The sequence below is a fragment of the Brassica oleracea genome, chromosome C8 (assembly GCF_000695525.1).
Source record: "Brassica oleracea var. oleracea cultivar TO1000 chromosome C8, BOL, whole genome shotgun sequence".
In the NCBI taxonomy this organism is placed as follows: Eukaryota; Viridiplantae; Streptophyta; class Magnoliopsida; order Brassicales; family Brassicaceae; genus Brassica; species Brassica oleracea.
In genome coordinates, this window is record NC_027755.1 from 35606776 (window position 1) to 35625769 (window position 18994).

General features: G+C 33.2%; 3 protein-coding genes and 1 non-coding gene across 4 annotated transcripts; 1 reads left to right on the forward strand and 3 right to left on the reverse strand.

Annotated features, from left to right (window-relative positions):
* Positions 1-2023: 2023 nt before the first annotated feature.
* On the reverse strand, positions 2024-6344 carry LOC106307667 (probable glycosyltransferase At3g42180). Its single transcript, XM_013744679.1, has 4 exons — positions 6129-6344; positions 5584-5735; positions 2923-3289; positions 2024-2686 (listed from the first exon to the last, which is right to left on the reverse strand). Exons 1-4 carry the CDS (start codon positions 6342-6344, stop codon positions 2024-2026), a joined length of 1398 nt encoding a protein of 465 aa, XP_013600133.1.
* Positions 6345-8463: 2119 nt separating this feature from the next.
* Positions 8464-9618, forward strand: LOC106307668 (stress enhanced protein 2, chloroplastic). The gene is made up of 2 exons (XM_013744680.1): positions 8464-8916; positions 9155-9618. The coding sequence occupies exons 1-2, from the start codon at positions 8515-8517 to the stop codon at positions 9422-9424; spliced, it is 672 nt and encodes a 223-aa protein (XP_013600134.1). The 5' UTR covers positions 8464-8514; the 3' UTR covers positions 9425-9618.
* Positions 9619-10035: 417 nt separating this feature from the next.
* TRNAA-UGC lies at positions 10036-10108 on the reverse strand. The gene has a single exon. It is a non-coding gene; the product is annotated as a tRNA-Ala (tRNA).
* Positions 10109-10706: 598 nt separating this feature from the next.
* Positions 10707-12404, reverse strand: LOC106307666 (alkane hydroxylase MAH1). The gene has a single exon (XM_013744678.1). It carries the CDS (start codon positions 12374-12376, stop codon positions 10844-10846), a length of 1533 nt encoding a protein of 510 aa, XP_013600132.1. The 5' UTR covers positions 12377-12404; the 3' UTR covers positions 10707-10843.
* Between the last annotated feature and the right edge of the window lie 6590 nt (positions 12405-18994).

Genomic DNA, 18994 nt, shown 5'->3' on the forward strand with positions numbered 1-18994 from the left:
GTGATCTCCCTGTCCGTTACCTTGGGTTACCACTGATGACAAAACAGATGACTGTCCACGATTACACTCTGCTCATGGAGAGAATCCGCACAAGAATCAGCTCTTGGACAGCTCGTTTTCTCTCCTTTGCAGGGAGATTACAGTTGATTGCGTCAGTGATTCATAGCTTAACCAATTTCTGGATCTCAGCCTTTAGGCTACCAAAGAAATGTATACAAGAAATTGACAGTCTATGTGCAGCTTTTTTATGGTCTGGTCCGGAGTTAAATACAAACAAAGCTAAGGTTTCATGGAAGGATTGCTCTAAACCCAAAGAGGAGGGAGGCTTGGGTCTGCGGTCAATCAAGGAAGCCAATGATGTTGCGTGTTTAAAATTAGTATGGCGAATCATCTCATCTCCTTCATCATTATGGGTCAAGTGGATAAACGGATATCTGATACGCAAGAACTCTTTCTGGTCAGTCAAGGAAAGAAGCTCTCTCGTGTCTTGGATGTGGAAATTTTTTTTAAAGTACAGAGACAAGGTAGCTACTCTTACGAGAGTAGACGTTAACAATGGTCGCTCTACTTACTTCTGGTTCGATACTTGGTCTTCTCATGGCAGACTAATAGACAAAACCAATGGTCGTGGAACAATTGATATGGGAATCAGACTGAATGACACAGTGGAGAAGGTAGTGTTGTCCCACTGTAGACGAAGGCATAGGGAAAACGTGTTTAACGTAATTGAAGAAGAGATTCTATCTGTTCGCAATAGAGGTTTGACTCAGAGTGAGGATGTGAGGCTTTGGAAAACAGGGGATGATACATATAAAACAGAGTTCAGCTCCAATGATACTTGGAAGCTAATTCGGCCAGCACGCACAAAGGTTTATTGGTATCGCGGGATTTGGTTCCCCTACAATACCCCTTGATACTCTTTCACAGCTTGGGTTGCGCTTTTGAACAGATTACCCACAGGAGATACAATTTCCCTATGGCACACGGGAGTTTCAACAGCCTGCAGTCTCTGTCCTGACCTAATTGAAACACGAGACCATCTGTTTTTCAACTGTAAATTCTTGGAGGAAGTTTGGAAGAGCCTTACTCATAAGCTCCTATCTTTGGATTACACAACTGAATGGAGAGAGATCATTCGGCTCCTAACAAAGCAGACCAGGAACAAGACTCGGCTCTTTCTAATCAGATATGTGTTTCAAGCAGCACTCTCTACCATCTGGAAAGAGAGGTACGGAAGAAGACATGGTGAAACCCCAAACAGTCCTGCTGCTTTGATTCGGTGCATTGACAAATTAGTCAGAAACCGAATTTCAAGTCTGAGACTCATGGGGGATCGAAAACACACAAAGGCCATGGAAACATGGTTCTTAGTTAGATGATTCTTAAGATTATTGTTTATCTTCTTTAGCAAACAATTCAGCTACAGTTACGGTCATTTGTACAAAAGTATTTTTCTTTGAATAAATTTAACATTCATTCAAAAAAAACATGTCATATACGAGCTAATACTATGTTTATTAGTATTAATTATTATATATCAAAGACAAAATATATTTTTTCTCACAAAATATTATATCAAAGTACAATATATATTTCTCACAAACTAGAATGTACAAAGCTAGAGGTTTTGGTCATTGTAGGAATTAATCAAAAAAATTGAAGTGTGAGTATGTAATAAAAAATAAGAAGTTTAGGTATGTGTAGACCGACTTATCAGTTTAGGTATAAACTGAACTTTTAGAAGTGTTGAGGTATGAAAAAGTTGTCTTTCCAAACATTTATGTATGAGTGTTTACGTGGGGTTACAAGATTTGGTATATTTTTGGAGAACAAACATATATGGTATTACTAGCGAATTTCATACTACTGATAAGTTAGAAGAACCTAGTGAATATGTAGATTATGGTATAAATAGTGTCCAGATTGTAATTGATAGGTTAGAGGATTAAAGGAAATGTAATTCTACAACAGTTTCTTTTTTTTGTTGCAGCTAAAAGCTTTTAAATAGTGAAAAGGATTTAAATCAAGAAGGCAACTTAATGTTAAGCCTCCTTAACCAAACAGAATGAAGTATCATGTGGAAGACATCAAACGGTTGAGCCGGACGATTCACCATAAAATGTCTTCTAACCTTCATAACATTTTTATGCATCTGTAAATACTTGTCATGTGGAATCTCCTGCAATATTTTCTTGATTTCAGAAATTTGTTTGACTGGAATCGCAACCGAAAACTTGCTCCAATCAAGCACATCGTTGAAAGGAAGCGAGTAGTTATCAGATATCACAACAGGGACACATCCTGAGTAGATGGCTTCTACTTCTCTTGGGCTAGCCACTTCGTAGCCACTAGGACAAAGACAAAACTTGCTATGACCAATCAATTCGTGATAGTTTTGTCCCTTTGTGAGGTTGTCGTACACTTGAATGTCTTTATCCTTACCTTTCCAGTAACTGAACAAGATTTCCCGTATATATCCATGAGCTCTTCCTGCGAAGAAAGCCAAGATCGTCCTATTCTCAGGGTTTTGGCCCATGAACGGTGGTTTTAGCTTCCCTTTAGGAATGTTAATCTCAGGTATAGAGAAATCGATGTTCGGTTTGAAACCTTCCGATGTGTTGGCGTTGCAAAGTCCCCTTATAAAGTCCTTGAAAAACTCTGGTTTACTACCTGGCACGTCAGGAGCCTAAAATCACAATAAAATAATTGGTCAGTGTTTTGGTCTAGCAAATCAAAATCAAGTCGAATTATACTCATTAAACCCAATCAAATTGTAACTGAAAAAAAAACAGATAATAACCTAAATTTCTTAGAAACTTCCTTCAAAATATTTTCTTAAATAAACTAATTGAATGGTATGTTATGTCCCCTTCATGATATCTTAAATGATATAAAGAAGTTGTGTGTAAGAAAAACAAGTACCCAGTCATGGCAGGAAACCATAAAATGATCAGCACCATTGCTTTGGTTCCACAAAGGGTACTTGCGAGCCACAACGTCTACATAGTCATTAAAAATTCGGTGGAGACGAGCCCTGTTAAAATCGGCAGGTGACGTGATAGGTTTGTAAATGTAGTGGACAATGTTGGCAACGGAGAAAGGCAAGAAGAAGGCATGAGCTTCCTCTGGTTGGGAAGCCCTAAACCGGGCGCCCATCACATTTTCTAGCTCGTCGATGAATTGTCCCTCGATTCCATAGATATCGTTCACCGGTCCATCATGAACCAGTGGCTGGTCTCCTTCTTTGTACGACCATACTTTGAACCTTTTCATCATTTCTATATGACTCCTGTATAACTTTTTGAAGTGTTAGTTTCAGTTTTTAAACAGTAAAACAGAAAAATGTAAATAATGATTAACGAAAGATAATCTATTCGTGACAAATATTTTAAATTTAGAAATAATTTAAAACTTAGTATGAGTTAATTATACACATTCAATCCGGTTAGTATGAGTAAAGATGTCAGTTAATTTATGTCAGTTGACCGAAAATAGAAATCAAACTTCATATTCTTTTTCAGTTAATTACAAAACTTAAAAATTTATAAAGGAATTGACTTGTTTGATCAACAAAGGAATTGACTTTTAAATTAATATAAAAACTATAAGAGTTGAGTCAAACTTAATTTGGCACACTGGCAGTAATTACTCCGTGAAGTTCTGTAACACCGCTGAGACTGACATGCACTCAGTTTTACAATTCAATGGAGAGTATAGTGCATCTTCAACTTCAAAGTTAGGCAAATCTCTTATGATATTATTTTTTTGACAAAGAAATCTCTTATGATCTGTTTTTTTTTTGACAAAGAAATCTCTTATAATATGTTAATTTTAGTTTATGCATAGAGGATCTTAAGAAAATAATGGATCTGGAATGAAAAATAAGAGAGGAAAATTACGGCAATCAGGAATATTTTAATGTGAAAATAGATATGGTTTGGAACGAGTTAATAATAAAAACTAGAAATTGTCCATGCGTTATATAATTTTTAACTAAAAATAGTGAAATATATAGTATAGTACAATATTTAACTAAAATATATTACTTCTTTTAGATTTGGTTATTTTTACATCCATCTTATTAAAGAAAAAAACCGTTTCAGATTTGGTAACTTATGATTCAGCTTTGAAAGATTTTGGCCAATGTAAAACATCTATATTAATAAAACTGAAATATCTTTTGATATTGTTTGGAAACATGAATAACAATATTTATGAGAACTGTTTGAAAACAATGATAGCAGTATAAAAAATATATATTGTCTTTTTAGTAATTTCATTAATATAATTACATTAATTGTCATTTCATATTTCACTCAGTTTAATAATTTTATTAATTATATTACATAAACAATACATCACATCATTAATTATATTACCATAATAATAGTGTACATTTTTATTTATTAGTTAATCAACATTAACTTTGTGTCAGTTATAAAATCAAAAATGTAAAATAACTGGATTTTGCATATGGTTAAACGTTCGGTATAGTTTGTTTTACTAATTTTTTTTTAAATTTTAGTTTCAATTGGTGGAAAATTAGGTAGCCAAAAGCATAATTCAAAAACATGTTTTTGTGAATAAAATAATAACTTAAATCAAAATAATAAAAATGTATTACATTTATTATCACTTAATTTTTTACTCCATACAATTATTTTACTAAATAAAAAAACTCTTTCTGTTTCACTTAATTTAGTCAAAACACATACAAAGAGTTTTTTTATTAGTTTATAAAATCAGTTAGGCATGAACATTGACTATCTATTTAGGTACGGTTTATTTTTTCGGGTATGTTTTTTTTTTGAAATTAGATCCCCCTTGAATATTATAAATTTATGTATGAGTTTTGAGTTGGGTCCTTCTGAATCTGGATGAGTTCGGTTCTGATCTATAGGAACCTAAAAATATCTAAATAACAAATGATTCTGAAATGGGTTTGGATATCTGTACCAAAAATAATCATATTATCCGATTCAGTCTAGGTTTTTTTAATACAATTTGTTATGTTACGACTCATCTAAAATATATAATACTAATTATGAAAAAAATATTAATGTATAAAAATATAAAAAGTAATATCCGTGCAGATGCGCGGATCAATCTCTAGTATATCTTAAAAAAAGATTTATGAATGAGAACTGATGCATAAAAGGAAATAAATAAACCATTCGAAAATATTTAAGAGACTATTTTATATAAAAACGTTATGTGACACAGCCTCTAGCTCGAATTTGTTTTTAAAAAACCTTAGTATTTGAATAAGATAATAAAAAAATTCCACAAAGTTTTCTTTTAAATGGCAAGTATTTTGAGAAAAATTAAAATGCACTACAAAATGAGGTTTTAAGAAGGGTGTTTAAAACAAAAATAGTATGAGTTACAAAATCATTTAGGACTTTTTTAAAATCTTGATAAATCCCTCCTAAAATTGAATATTATAGAAATTTTACTGGTACTTTAGATGAAATTTAACATGTTTGATATTGTTGAGAATTCATCATTTATATGTTTAATTAATGAGTAGTGTACCTTTCTAAATAAATATTATTCAATTAGCGTCTTTGCTATTAACTTAACTGATGAAAGGCAAATGAGTTTCTGTAAATTTGGCCTGTGGGGATGTAAGTCATGTCTTCGTTGGACGTGTAATTCTTAAGCTTGACGGCTCTTCTGATTGCAACTCTTGCTTTCCTCAACTCTTCTTCTCTTCTCTCAAGATTGCTCCTTTTCTGCCAACATTTAATTTAATTTTGTTAGTAGTATTATGATATTATCAAATTAGAGAAGTAACTCGTACTTCCTTTCTACGATAAACCTGCGACCACTTTTCTATCAAGTTGACCAAAAGAAAAGAAAAAGAAAATACTTTTCAAAAGTTGAATATCCTATTACAACATTTAGATACATCGAGTGCTAATGTAACATATGTCTAACTCGAGTAACATATGGCACATCTACACATGCATTGATCATCATATTTTGTGTAACTCTCGTAATTAACGTATTGTTTTGAGAATCATTTAAGATGGTTTCATCATAGCACGTAGATATTAATCAATACGAATTAAAGAAGAGGAAACATATACTATAAATATGAACCCGAGATATATTTAGAGAGTTACCTTTATCGAAATGGTAGGAGAGTTTGATAAAGAAGAAGTAGAAGATGAGGATTGTAATGCGTTCGTGTGGTCAAGAAGAGAGGACGACAGAGTAAGTGAAGAAAAGAACTGTTGATGTGGAGATTCATTCATAGGGAAAGAGGAAAAGACGAGGAAAAGAAGAACCCCGAACGGAAACCCTAACAAGCAATAACCCTTTGAAGAACCGTTAGGCATTTTTTGTATGTTTTTGTAAATGCTTCTTGTGTCCACTTTCAGTTGCCTTCTAAACATTTTATAAGCGATTTCCAGCGGTAATGTTTGACTTTGGAAAAAATTTGATACCAAAAATATATACTTATACCAAGCGGTGTAAGAAGCCACCTAATTCTCCTTACCGGCGTCGATCTCAACGTCGGTCCCACCACCTCGGGAAGAAAATATTTGGAAGAACTTTACGCATCCTCTCAGATTTGATTACTTCCATTGGAAATGAATCTTTAAAATATTTGACGTAAAATCATTTTTGTGCAATATTCAGTAAAATCTTTAGATAGAATGATGGAATTATGAGAATAATTTATGCATCATTGCGAATATAATAATATAATGTATTTATATGTCAAAGTTTAAATTCTCTGAATGAAAAAAATATGTCTAAAACTTAGAGTAACTCCATTGCATAAAAAAGCTCTTTTGAGTTTTCCAAAATATTAGTAATATGTTATTCCAATTTTTATATAATTACTAGTATTAAATAACACATATTAACAATGTCTGCATTTTTTTTTTGTGAACAATAACTATAGTATTTCGAACTAGATACCGAGTCAGAAATTTAAATCGATGAAATATAACAACATAAATTATAGATGAAAGAAGACTGATATCACCTTTGTGCATGTGCGCTGCTGCCTAGTGTTATTGCCCTTTGGAATATGTCAGATTATAAAGTTGGACTTTTTACATCGTTGAAATCTATCCAAAGATGAAGTAAAAGCCGGACATTCTGAACATAGCAATAGCAATCCACCAATCCTATCTCCTCAACGTCATATAACCATCGAGTTGTTTCATGTTTGATACTGGTGTTTAAGAGTTTGTTAACTGATCAATAAAATGACATGCAAAAATATGTCTTTCCATCACAAATTCATCTAGAATTTCCGTTAAATTTCTAACAAAAAGGCATATTTTTACATTTTCTTTTCTCGAAAAATGGTCAAAATTATAATTAATTATAGTTTTTGACAGATTTTTGAATTTGGACCACTTTTCGAAAAAATTGGACAATCCTTCGGGATCCGTCAGAAAATAAGATTCACCCAAAAAAAATTTACCCCCAAAAATTTTGCAAACCGATGAACTTTCGGCGACAAAATTTGTCGAGAATTTTGTATATATTAAACGATTCTTCTTCTTCCCTATAAATCTTTCTCTAAAACTCACAAACTCTTCTCTTTCTACGTATACTATAATACATTTTCGCGATTTCTAATCATTTCACAGTCAAATCATGTAAGTTCTCTTAATTGCTTTATTAGATATGCATTAGGTGGTTAGATTAGCTTTACGGATTGAAATGTTAGATTTAGGGATATGGATGTTAGTTTTAGAATTTTGGATATTAGTTTTAGGATTTTTTATGTTTAAGAATTATTTTTGTTATTTTAAGCAATAGAATGAATTTTTGATGTCTCAAAAAAAGATCGATACAAATGACCAAAATTAATATATAAATGACAAAAGGTTATTGGTATTACTATTTATTAGTATTTTATTTTAGGAAGTCATATTTATGGAGGATTTTTTTAAAATTTATAATAGTTAAATTGCTTCCATCCACAACCGTACTAAGGACTTTAGTGCCATTAAGACAAAATATATTTTGTGTAATTTTTTTTATAGAATGCTACTAATAATATATTTAAGAAAAAATAACTAACAAAATCAACGTTGATTTATAATTCAATTAATATTAAAATTAACACAAAATCATATACTATATTCATCTATATAATTCCATGTACTTTTTGATAAATACTTATGAAATTTTTGTCTGAAAAAAAATACTTATAGAACTCTTTTTTGTTAATACATAAATTAGCCCTTAGATATTAGTGAGAGTGTGATTTCAGGAACAAAAACAAAAGTATTTTAGACCTTGGAATAAAAGACCACTGAACTAGACAACTAGAGGGGAAAACTGAATTGAATATGGTTCACTCAGCTTCAACTGGATAAAAGCAAAACGACACGTAGTTCAAAAATCCCCTCAGGTAATATCGAATTTATATGCGTTAAATACTTTTGATTGAAAAGCACGTTACTGAGGCAAAAGGGAACCACGTCGAACGATATCTAGACACCTCACAATAAACGACACGACGTGTACTCTTTAGTCACCATGCAGATTCCTTTTTTTTTTGTTTCCCATCACTTCTCACTTTACCTCCTCAAAAGATTCCTCGGATCAACAATGGCTATGGCTACGCGCGCGATCCGCTGCCAGGTACCGTCTCTGGTTACCAGATGCGAATCATCGGAACCGATTAAGCAGATCCAGATCCAGCAGCGGCCGAGAGGAGGCGATTTAGCCGAGAACGGGAAGATCGTGCTTCAGCCGAGGCTCTGCACGCTTAGATCTTACGGATCTGAGATGATCGTCGCTAAAAAAGACGGCGGCAGAGGCGGAGACGAAGGATCTGAGGTCGAGTTAGCATCGCCGTTTTTCGAGACGCTCACTGATTACATCGAGAGCTCGAAAAAGAGTCAGGACTTCGAAACCATCTCCGGCCGTCTCGCCATGGTAAAAAAACAAACCCTAAATGGCCGGGTCCGAAGGCTATAGACGATTTAGTAAATATTTTAATTTTTTTTTTTTTTTTTTTTTTTGTAAATTTGGAGATCTAAAAAATATTTTGGAGGACTAAATGTGTAATTTTCTTTGGAAAATTTGAAAGTCTAAAGCCAATGTTTCATTAGACTTGGCTCAGAAGCTGCTATCTCTGTTTTAGCTCTCTAATTTTTGTATCCTTTTTTGACAGATCGTTTTCGCGGCGACTGTGGCGGAGGAGGTTGTTACGGGGAACTCGCTGTTCAAGAAACTTGACGTGGAAGGGTTGAGTGAAGCTATTGGAGCGGGACTTGGAGCTATGGGATGCGCAGCGGTGTTCGCGTGGCTAACGATCTCGAGGAAGAGAGTTGGGCGGATCTTTACAGTGAGTTGCAACTCGTTTATTGACTCGTTGGTTGATCAGATCGTTGATGGGTTGTTCTACGACACCAAGCCTAGTGATTGGTCCGACGAAATCTAAATCTGTTTATAGATGTACCAATACAAATGTATAATTAGTGTATAAACGTCGTCTATAATAGTATACTACGTACTATAGCTGTTGTTGATCTTCAATTATAATTTCTTCATGGTGGTTGATGAAGATGATATTGAAAGGTCTGTAAGTTGTTCGACCTATATATATCAATATATAAGAAATAATCTGCGACTGGAGTTAGTGTTCTCAGAATTGGATTTATCAAAAGAAAATTAGAGACTGGTCATTGTTTTAAAAGAATTCCTAGGAAAGAATCATTAACAGAGGACGTATAGATTTATGGTTTTGCTTTCTTTCAACAGAAGATAGAACTTTGCATAGTATACAGCTCCTATCCAGTTTCCTATATGCTATGCGCCGCCCTATGGAATAGTGTAACTCATATATGTGACCATATGAGCCAAATTATATATATGGGCATCTGGTGCACCATGTGGTCACCCACATAGAATCTTATAATCTACCAAATTGTGAAAGTGAAACTTCTCTCAACAATAACATCTTTTCTGACAGAGGATGATAAACAAAAGATTATATTCGGAAAAAAAAATTGTTTATCAAATGAGGGTTTTTTGGTAAGAAAAATAATGAAGTGGAGATGCAGGGAATCGAACCCTGTGCCTCTCGCATGCAAAGCGAGCGCTCTACCATATGAGCTACATCCCCTAATGATAATTTTATGAGTTCTTAGTTAACTAAACGTTGTTTTTGGGTTTTGGGCTAATAGAGCATTCATTCATTGAACGTGGAAATTGATTGGTAATATATGTGTGTAAACGCAAGTCGAAAAAGGGGTGATGCATCTATATCTACAAGGATTCATGGAGGCTTATTATATTAACGTGTTTATGGCCCTATGGGGGACAATACTATGAGGACTGTGTAGCTTCAACAAGTCATAACACCATGATTAACCCGAGGTTTTTAGAGTGGGGTTCTTAGCGTAAGTTAAGAAACTGTTTTTTAACTTCCGCCCCTAAGAACCCCGGGTTAATCATGCTCTAAAGTGGGAGCGATGGATTTTAAATATATTTTAAATGATGGGCAATACCCATATGTCTTTAATAGTGAGAAACTATCTCCATCAAAGTTCTCCATATCCATCCTTCCCCATGACATGTGAAGAATGATCGATCTAACTCAATTTGAATCAAAAGCAAACAAGTTGAACCTCTCTTCACTCTCGAATTACACAAATGAAATATTGATATGAATTAATACACGGTTTACAATATATAATATGTGGATATTTTTTTGTGGGAGGCATGAGAGATGAGAGGTATTCATACATTAATTATAGAGAAACCCTTAATTATATACTTTGAGAACTTACTTCTCAAATAAAATAATAATCTATAGGGGATGATTGATCTCAAGCAGGTCACGTATTGTAATTTCAGTTTATGAAACCAAACATCTCTTAGCAACTTTGACTTTGAGACCATGTTTCATGTGAAGGACTATAGAAGAAGCTGGCTCGATCTTGTGCCCTTCAAGGACATTGATGTCATAGTTTCGTATGATCTCAGTAGCTACTATCTTCATCTGCAAGAAAGACAATTTTTTCCCCAAGCAATTTCTTGGACCAGAGTTAAACACAAAGAACTTGAAAGAAGGTTCATGTTTCAAGCCTCCATTTCTCTCAGAGATCCATCTCTCCGGCTTAAACTCAGACGCGTCCTCTCCCCACACGGCTCTCATTCTCCCCAAGGCATAGACAGAGAACAAGATCTTCCACTTTGCATCCACCTTGTGTCCACTTGGAAGCACATCTTGCTTTATGGGAGACTTTCTCTCGAACGGGATAGGAGCGTATAGCCTTAATGCTTCACACAATGCACCATGTAGATACACCATCTTGCTTAACTTGTCTTGGTCTAAACTCTTGTCGGAGGATCTTGTTAGATATGTGTTGATCTCTTGACGGATCTTGGTCAGAGCTTCAGGGTTCTTGGAGAGAAGCCAGAAGAACCAAGTGAGAGTTGTTGCAATGGCGTCTCTTCCAGCAAGCATGAAACTCTTGATGATGTCTTTGAGGAAGCTATCGTCTTTAGGGTTTAAGAGCTCATACTTGGAGGTATCAAGATTCATATAGAATTTTAATAAATCCACATCATGAGCTTTTTCTCCAATAGTGGAGTGTTGATGAATCTCCTCTCTCTTTGCAGATATATACTTTGCACAAGATCTATCAAAAGCAGCGTTAGCTTGTGTCATCTTCTTCTCTTCTCCGAGTCCAAGCCAGTTTTGAAGCTTCCACACGAACATAGGCTTAACATGCCTAACCACAACCACTTCTTCAGCATCATCCATAGCTTTTGCATACTCATTCTTCGGCATTTCAATGGAAAGAGAGTTAGAATCGTAACCCGTTACAAGAGTTAGGGTTACATCGAACGCTAACCTCTGGAACACGTCTTGTAAATCAAAAACCATATTCTCCTTTGCGAAATGATCAAGAACTGGCACAAGACCGTTCTTGATTTTACTCGCAATGGTCTTGAGTGAGAAGCTTTGAAACCCTTGATGGCTAAGCATGACCATTGATGATCTCCTCATCTCCTCCCAGAGTTTGGAGTCAGCAGTGAAGATTCCTTCTCCAAGAAAATCAAACATCTCTTTGAACTCAGATCCTTTGTCGTAATTAGAGAAGTTGGAACTGAAGACGTGTTGAACGTTTGCAGGATCTGCAGTGATCAACATGTTCATTCCAGAGAACCAAGGGCCTTTGAATACAAAGGTTAAGTTGGAGACTTCGAGAACTTCTACAAGATAGCCATTGATCTTGTGAAGCATGACGAGCACACCAGGAAGCATCCCAAGAATGGGCCAGTTTCTAGGAAAGGGTTTATGGGTTTTCTTGTGAATCAAGAAATGGAAAATGATAAAGATAAGGAAAGCTATGAAGACATCAAGTAAGCCTATGTAAGCCATTGGTATAACAAAAGTTTTGTTTTTCTTATTAAGATTACAAGAGATAGAGAGACATGACATTTGATTTGATTCTTTGGTATATTTATAGTTTTTAGGAAGGGTAGAAGTTAACAAAGTTTCTGTACGTGCAATAAAAACTTTAAAACATGGGTGAGAGAGACAAATAATATTTTCTTTTAGGCGACATGGGATTGGTGCACTGCATATCTTGCAAACAAGGATTTTGCACAAATTAAGTTTTATTAAGTTATTTGATAAAGCTTTAAAATTAAATTAAAAATAATATTATAGTGATATCATATAAATTTTTGGTTCCCACAAAATATAATGATAAAAAAAAATTGTTTCCAGCAATAATTAAAATTAAAAGACAACTTAACGTAGTTCCTCCTTGCTATAATTTTCTATTTGTTATTTCTCAATAAAATCATATATATCTTTTTCAAAAAAAAAAAAAAAAATCATATATACGTTCTTGAAAAGGCAGAATTTGTAGACCTATTGTTTTTTTTTTAAGTGGAGACATTTAAAGACCCCATATATATCATCCATCCATATACACCTCACGCATAAGGGCTACTAGAGTGAGAATTAGTACCAGTGACCACTTTTGTAGTTGGGAAATGGGAATATAACTCCAGAAATGGTGTGGTTCATGGCATGGACACAGGACACACACTGGAGGACCCATGGTAAGGTTTAGATAATGGGTCACATGATCTAGTTTAAATGTCATAATAATCCTCAGGTCAACTTTCTCCATTGATTGGCATACAATAGTCACCGACATCTCGGATATAAAGTTTGATCGAATTCAGTGTTTATTATCAGATATATCTTCTACAGGTTCACGGCATTGGGAAAAGAGTGAAACACAACGCGGTGTAGTAAAGTCCCTACTATCCCATCCTACTTCACCTGTTACATCGACAACCTGTTTCAATAATAAGCAAATGTACAACGTGATTCTCTCTATCAGAGGAATGAGAGATAACACCTATGAGGAAAAATCAATACGCAAAGTCGTATGGTGAAATCCATGACCTGATAAACTTGTTTTTTTCCGCTTATTACAGGAGGAGTTGGTCCGTACGGACTAAATCTCCCTCTCGGCCCAAAAACCATCTTTCGGCCTTAAACTGAGACATGTTTAATCTACTTTTCCACCGTGTTTTAGACCAGGAGTAACATCACCAATAAATGTGTTCAAACCAACTGGTCTACCACGTCCGATGGTAAAATGGGGTTTTATTGAATTCTACTTTTGGATTTTTGTATTTTATCTATTAAAAATATGTGTATCGAATATTTTTCAAGTTTTAAAAAGTTTTGGAGGAATATTAACCAATTTGGATGCAGAAAATATAAAAAAATGCATGATTGCACATAAGCATCAAAGGTTTTGTGTAGAAAAAAAATATTTTACGATCATGTCAAAGTGATATGAGGTCAATTCAATGTTGAGCGATAAAAATTATGCATATTTCACTAAAAATTGGTACATCTAGCGAGTTTAAAAAACATGCGTAGAAAATTTAGAAGCCAAAAATGATCTACCAATCTAGATATGGATCGACTGGCACAAACCTAAAAAGGTGAAATCTGGCCGAGAGAAAAAAAGATTAACCAGTCCCATCTAGATATAGACCGATCTATTTTCCCAAACAAAACCATGTATGAACTTCCATTTAATAGCGTAGAATCATTCCAACTTAACATGACCATGAACCAAATTATAATTATTTTCAACTATTTTTGAGGCATATGCATTCTTATTCTTTGACAAAATTCATATATATATTTTTTTGTAAACTACAAAATTCATATTTTCAATTTTATATTTTGGAGAATATCTCTAAACCTCTCGTGAAATTTAAAGAACATTATTAATCGGCTTATAAATTTTGATAATTTAACAATGGATCTATGTATTTCATTTTATACTTTGATTATTTTTTTTATGTTTGAATAGTTTTCAAACTGGCTTTTTAAGTTGTAAAAAGGATTCTAAAATTTGGTTGATTTAGATGTTATTTTAGGGATTGACTTCATTTATATTGTTCTTAGTGCTGAAACTAAATTAACGACATTTTCTGATTTTAGTTTTATTTTCACGCCAAAAAATCATTTGTTAAAATTCTTGAAAAGACTAAGATGAATAAATACTTTTATCCAACGAGTGTTAATTATATTCTTTGAATTTATCAAACCTGATTTCATATATGTTGGTTATTGAATTCAATATAACATTAATCTTCATATATCTAAGTATAGAGTTTTATTATTCCATGGGGGAGATTGATCTCTAATAATGAACTGAGTTTCATAGTTTCATTTTTCTAAAAATTTTTCCTTATGGGTGATTATTTATGCATGCTTAAATCCAAGTGATTTTTTAGTGTTGATATATCTTGTTTTGGGATTTTTAACCATTTTTAAAATCTTTTTTTTTTTATCAAACCATTTTTAAAATCTTAGATTGAGTTTTATTGGGTTTTGATCAAAAAAAAAAGATTGAGTTTTATTGGGTTTTTGAATCCATATGGTGTTTGTTATGTTTTAGGAGTTTTCTAGGTACATCGTTAGGAAATAGGCAAAACTAATTGAAACTGAAGCAAAAATGAAAGAAAAGAAATAAATCTGGAGGCGTAAACCAATCAATCGATCATAGACACCACTTCCTTGATGTGGTTGAAGGTTCGTAGATTTTCAACAACTCAGAGCAACCAGTCCACAATACCCTCATACGACCGATTGAAAACATGGACATCCCATTTCAGCCTTTTTCGACCAAACACGGCCTAAGACATAAAAATACTTCTTAGCTATAAACCTCTCTTCTTCGTTTGCATTCTTTGTTTGCAGACATCTTCCAGGCAATCTTAGCTTTGTGGGGGTTGAAAGATGGGCTAGACCACAAGAAAGTGGAACATAGCTTATTAATTGATGTGATGCACTTGCACCAAAAAAAAAAAAAATTGATGTGATGCACTGTTTGGGAAGGTTGACGTCCGAAAATTAATAAGGCTATAGATTATTGAGCTGCTTATTTGCAGTTGGACTGCAAGTGAAAGTTGCCTAGCTGACCAAGAACAAATGTGAGTTCTATTCTCTAGACTAATGGAAGTTGCATAGTCAACAATTTTGCATTGTGGCTCCACCAAAGTACATGCTTAAATTAAGCTACTTCTGCAATATTTCCAATCCTATCATATTTTTAAGATAAAAATAGATGTAACACTTCTATTCATCCCAAAGTACTCCACAATAAAGTCGTTTACGACTCTTATAAGTTATATGCTTTATGCTTTCTCAGTGCATGTTTTGTCTATAATTCATATTGATCATTGTATTTAATAGTCCAAGACTTCTTCTAACCTGTATGATTCCTTCAATTTTCACGCACATGTGTTCTTGAAGCATTTTCATAGGTCAACATTGCCATTTAACTATGAATCGTCCGTCCAACCGGCCGTATTATTCAAGTACAAGACCTTTTCTGCTAAAATTACGTACACTGTATTCAATTCTAATCGCGCGGTTGTTTACATCTTCACTTTATCACCATCTCGAATATGAGAGAACAAACGATGGTTTGTGGCCTGGTGGTGATTAAATTGAGGGCAAAAACTCAATATGGTGAAACTACCATGGTTCGAGTCCCAGCCACCAGAGAATTAACATTTCGGTATCGCCAGGAACAGAGGATCAACACATGGTAACAGTCGCTAGTCTGGACCATTTCTGTGAGGCCATGATACCCATGTATAATTCAAAATAAAAAAAGAATACGAGAGAACATATTAAGAATTTCAAAGATAATAATTCACGATAACCACAATTCTCCATGGTCTCTTAAAATCAATCTTATTTATTTCTTGAATGTATACATATTCTCCCCTTAATTATGTCTCTTTCCATGTATATAAGTATCTATGTAATAATCAAATATTAATGATAGAGTTCAGAACATTCTTCATAATCAGTCAGTACTCGGAGATGTGGATTTCACACTTAAAGCGAATGAGTCAACGTGACTACGTCCAACATGGGGTTTTTTTTTTTTGCTAAGTACCAACATGGATATTTCTAAAACACAAAGAATGGTTCGACCCTTTGAGATATTTAATAATTCAACCAAAGCTTAAGAAAAATAGGGATGTTTAATTTAATCAACCATAGTTGATGGTGAGGTAATTAGACTTAAGGCAGAGTTTTTTTTAAGTACGTTAATTTTATTTAAAAAGCATCCAAATCTCTTTCGCTTGTAAGTTTCTCGGACAAAGATCACAAACGAGGAATATGCTATTATGTGGGTCCCAGAAAGGAGGCTTTCTACGTGGCGATCACGAGCATCGTTGTTGATCGATCATGTGCCTTCACAACTCCGCCTATCAACGACAGGTTCCGTATTAAAACTAATTAATTTGGCTCCGGCAAACGGAAAATGAGGCGACGTAAGCCGTTGAACGTCATCTCTCTGACGTCATTTGCCTCAGACCATATTAAAAAAAGAGGCGACGAAGTAACTAGTGAGTAACCTACACTTAAAATCCCAACATGCAATAAAATAGATTGCAACTATTACGGCTCGACATTGGTTTGCTCGAATATATAAATCCAAAATTTGTATTATAAATTCAAAATGTTGAAAGTCGCACTTTACACATTCACAAGCTTTTAAATAAATTATTATCATTTAAAATTTTAGTTAAAGGATAGTTGTATAGTTAACCAATGGCTAAAAGAGCAAAATCATCGATGATGGTAACAGTTTTAGTTATTAACTAGGTAATAATCCGCGCTTTTCGTGAGATGTGATTATTAGTTTCGTTATTTTTAATAAAAAGACATTAAATTTGTTTAATCTGGATATTGGTTCAGTTTTAAGTTTTTTTTTTAGTTTTTAATCTTCTAAAATATAACTATTATTTAAAATTAATATTCGTTTTAGTTTATTCGGTTAAAATGTTTGATTTTTTTGTTTTTTCCCGTAAAAACCAAAAATTAATATTATTTGTTTATTTTTATTTTATGAATTTTAGATAGTCGTCATGTCGAATCAATAGTTTCATATTATAGTTTCTAAACATATAATAGTTTAAGAAAAAGAAAAAAAAATTATTAAGACAAATCATTTCACTACAATTTGGTCGGTAGTGAAAGAAGTATTAAGAAAAATATTTCAACTTTAAAAAAAAATTAGATACTTCAGTTGTAGTGAATACTTAGTTACAAGGTGCTTACATCAAGGTGCACATGTACGTGTATGTAAAAAATATATAAAAATAGTTGACAAATATACAAAAAATAATACATGAAAGATAAAATTAAAATTAATTTAAAATAAAAAGGCCTTGACATTAGTCATTTTTTCATATAAAAAAATAAAATGTATCCGTAAATAGGGGTGGACATAGATCGAATATTTGGGTATTTGGAAGCATTCGTGTCGATTCGATCTTTAGCCACTTAGATATTCGGTGACTCGGATATCCGAAATGTTTTAAAATTTTAAAGAATATCCGATTTGATCTGTAAATAAAATAAAATTTTAAAAATAATTGAAAATTTTAATAATAAAATTGTATTACTAAAATAAAACATTATTTAACTTTTTAAATTCTAGTACCTAATATAATAAATTTAATTCATAAAAATATTGTAAAACTGATATAAATTATAATATATATAACATATATATATAATTTTGTACATATATGTATATATATGCATATAACAGATCGAACTAGATATTTGTTCCTAAAAATATTGGTATTTGTGATTTGATTATTTTTTGGATATTGTATTTTAGAATTTGATTTGATTTGTTTCGTAGAGTTACGGATATCTAGATTTTTTTGTTCAAATCAAAACGGATAACGAATCGAATCAAAATTTATGAATATTTTGCTCAACTTTATCAGTAAACAATAAAAATAATATATATATAGTTTGACATTTGATTTGTTATCTATTTTTATTCGAACCGAAAAATTCAGAGTTTTATTGGAACAATGTATATGAGTTTTTTGTTTTAAAAAAAACGCAAAGTACATAGTGTGAACACATTTGTGAACGCATTAGCATACTTATTATCAAATCATTGTGAGGCTGTCACGTGTCTATTATAGTGTGAATACATTTATCACAATGTTTTTTTTTAATATATAACACTACAAGAAAACATAATCTTAACGAGGGCGGTTTTCCTCGTGAGTTCGTCGTAAAAGAGGCTTTACGACGAATTAGCGAGGAACCACGTTTGGTCGTTACTCATCTGTCGTAACACATATTTCCTCGCTAATTCGTCGTAACGTAGCGAGGAATATATTTCGTCGTAAAGACGAAGTAGATCATTTCGTCGTAAAGACCACGTCAACATTCCACGTAAGGAGGTCGCTATATTTCTTCGTAAATACCTCGAAACAAGTTTCTCGTAAACTACACGTAAATACCTTGAAAGTGTTTCCTCGTAAAATACTCGTTTATCTTTCCTCGTAAATGTTTTCTCGTAAAATACTCGTTTATTATTTCTCGTCATTTCCTCGTAAGGTTTCCACGTAAATAGGTCGTACCTTAGCTACGAATTTACTTCGTTTTTATTATTTTACAGAA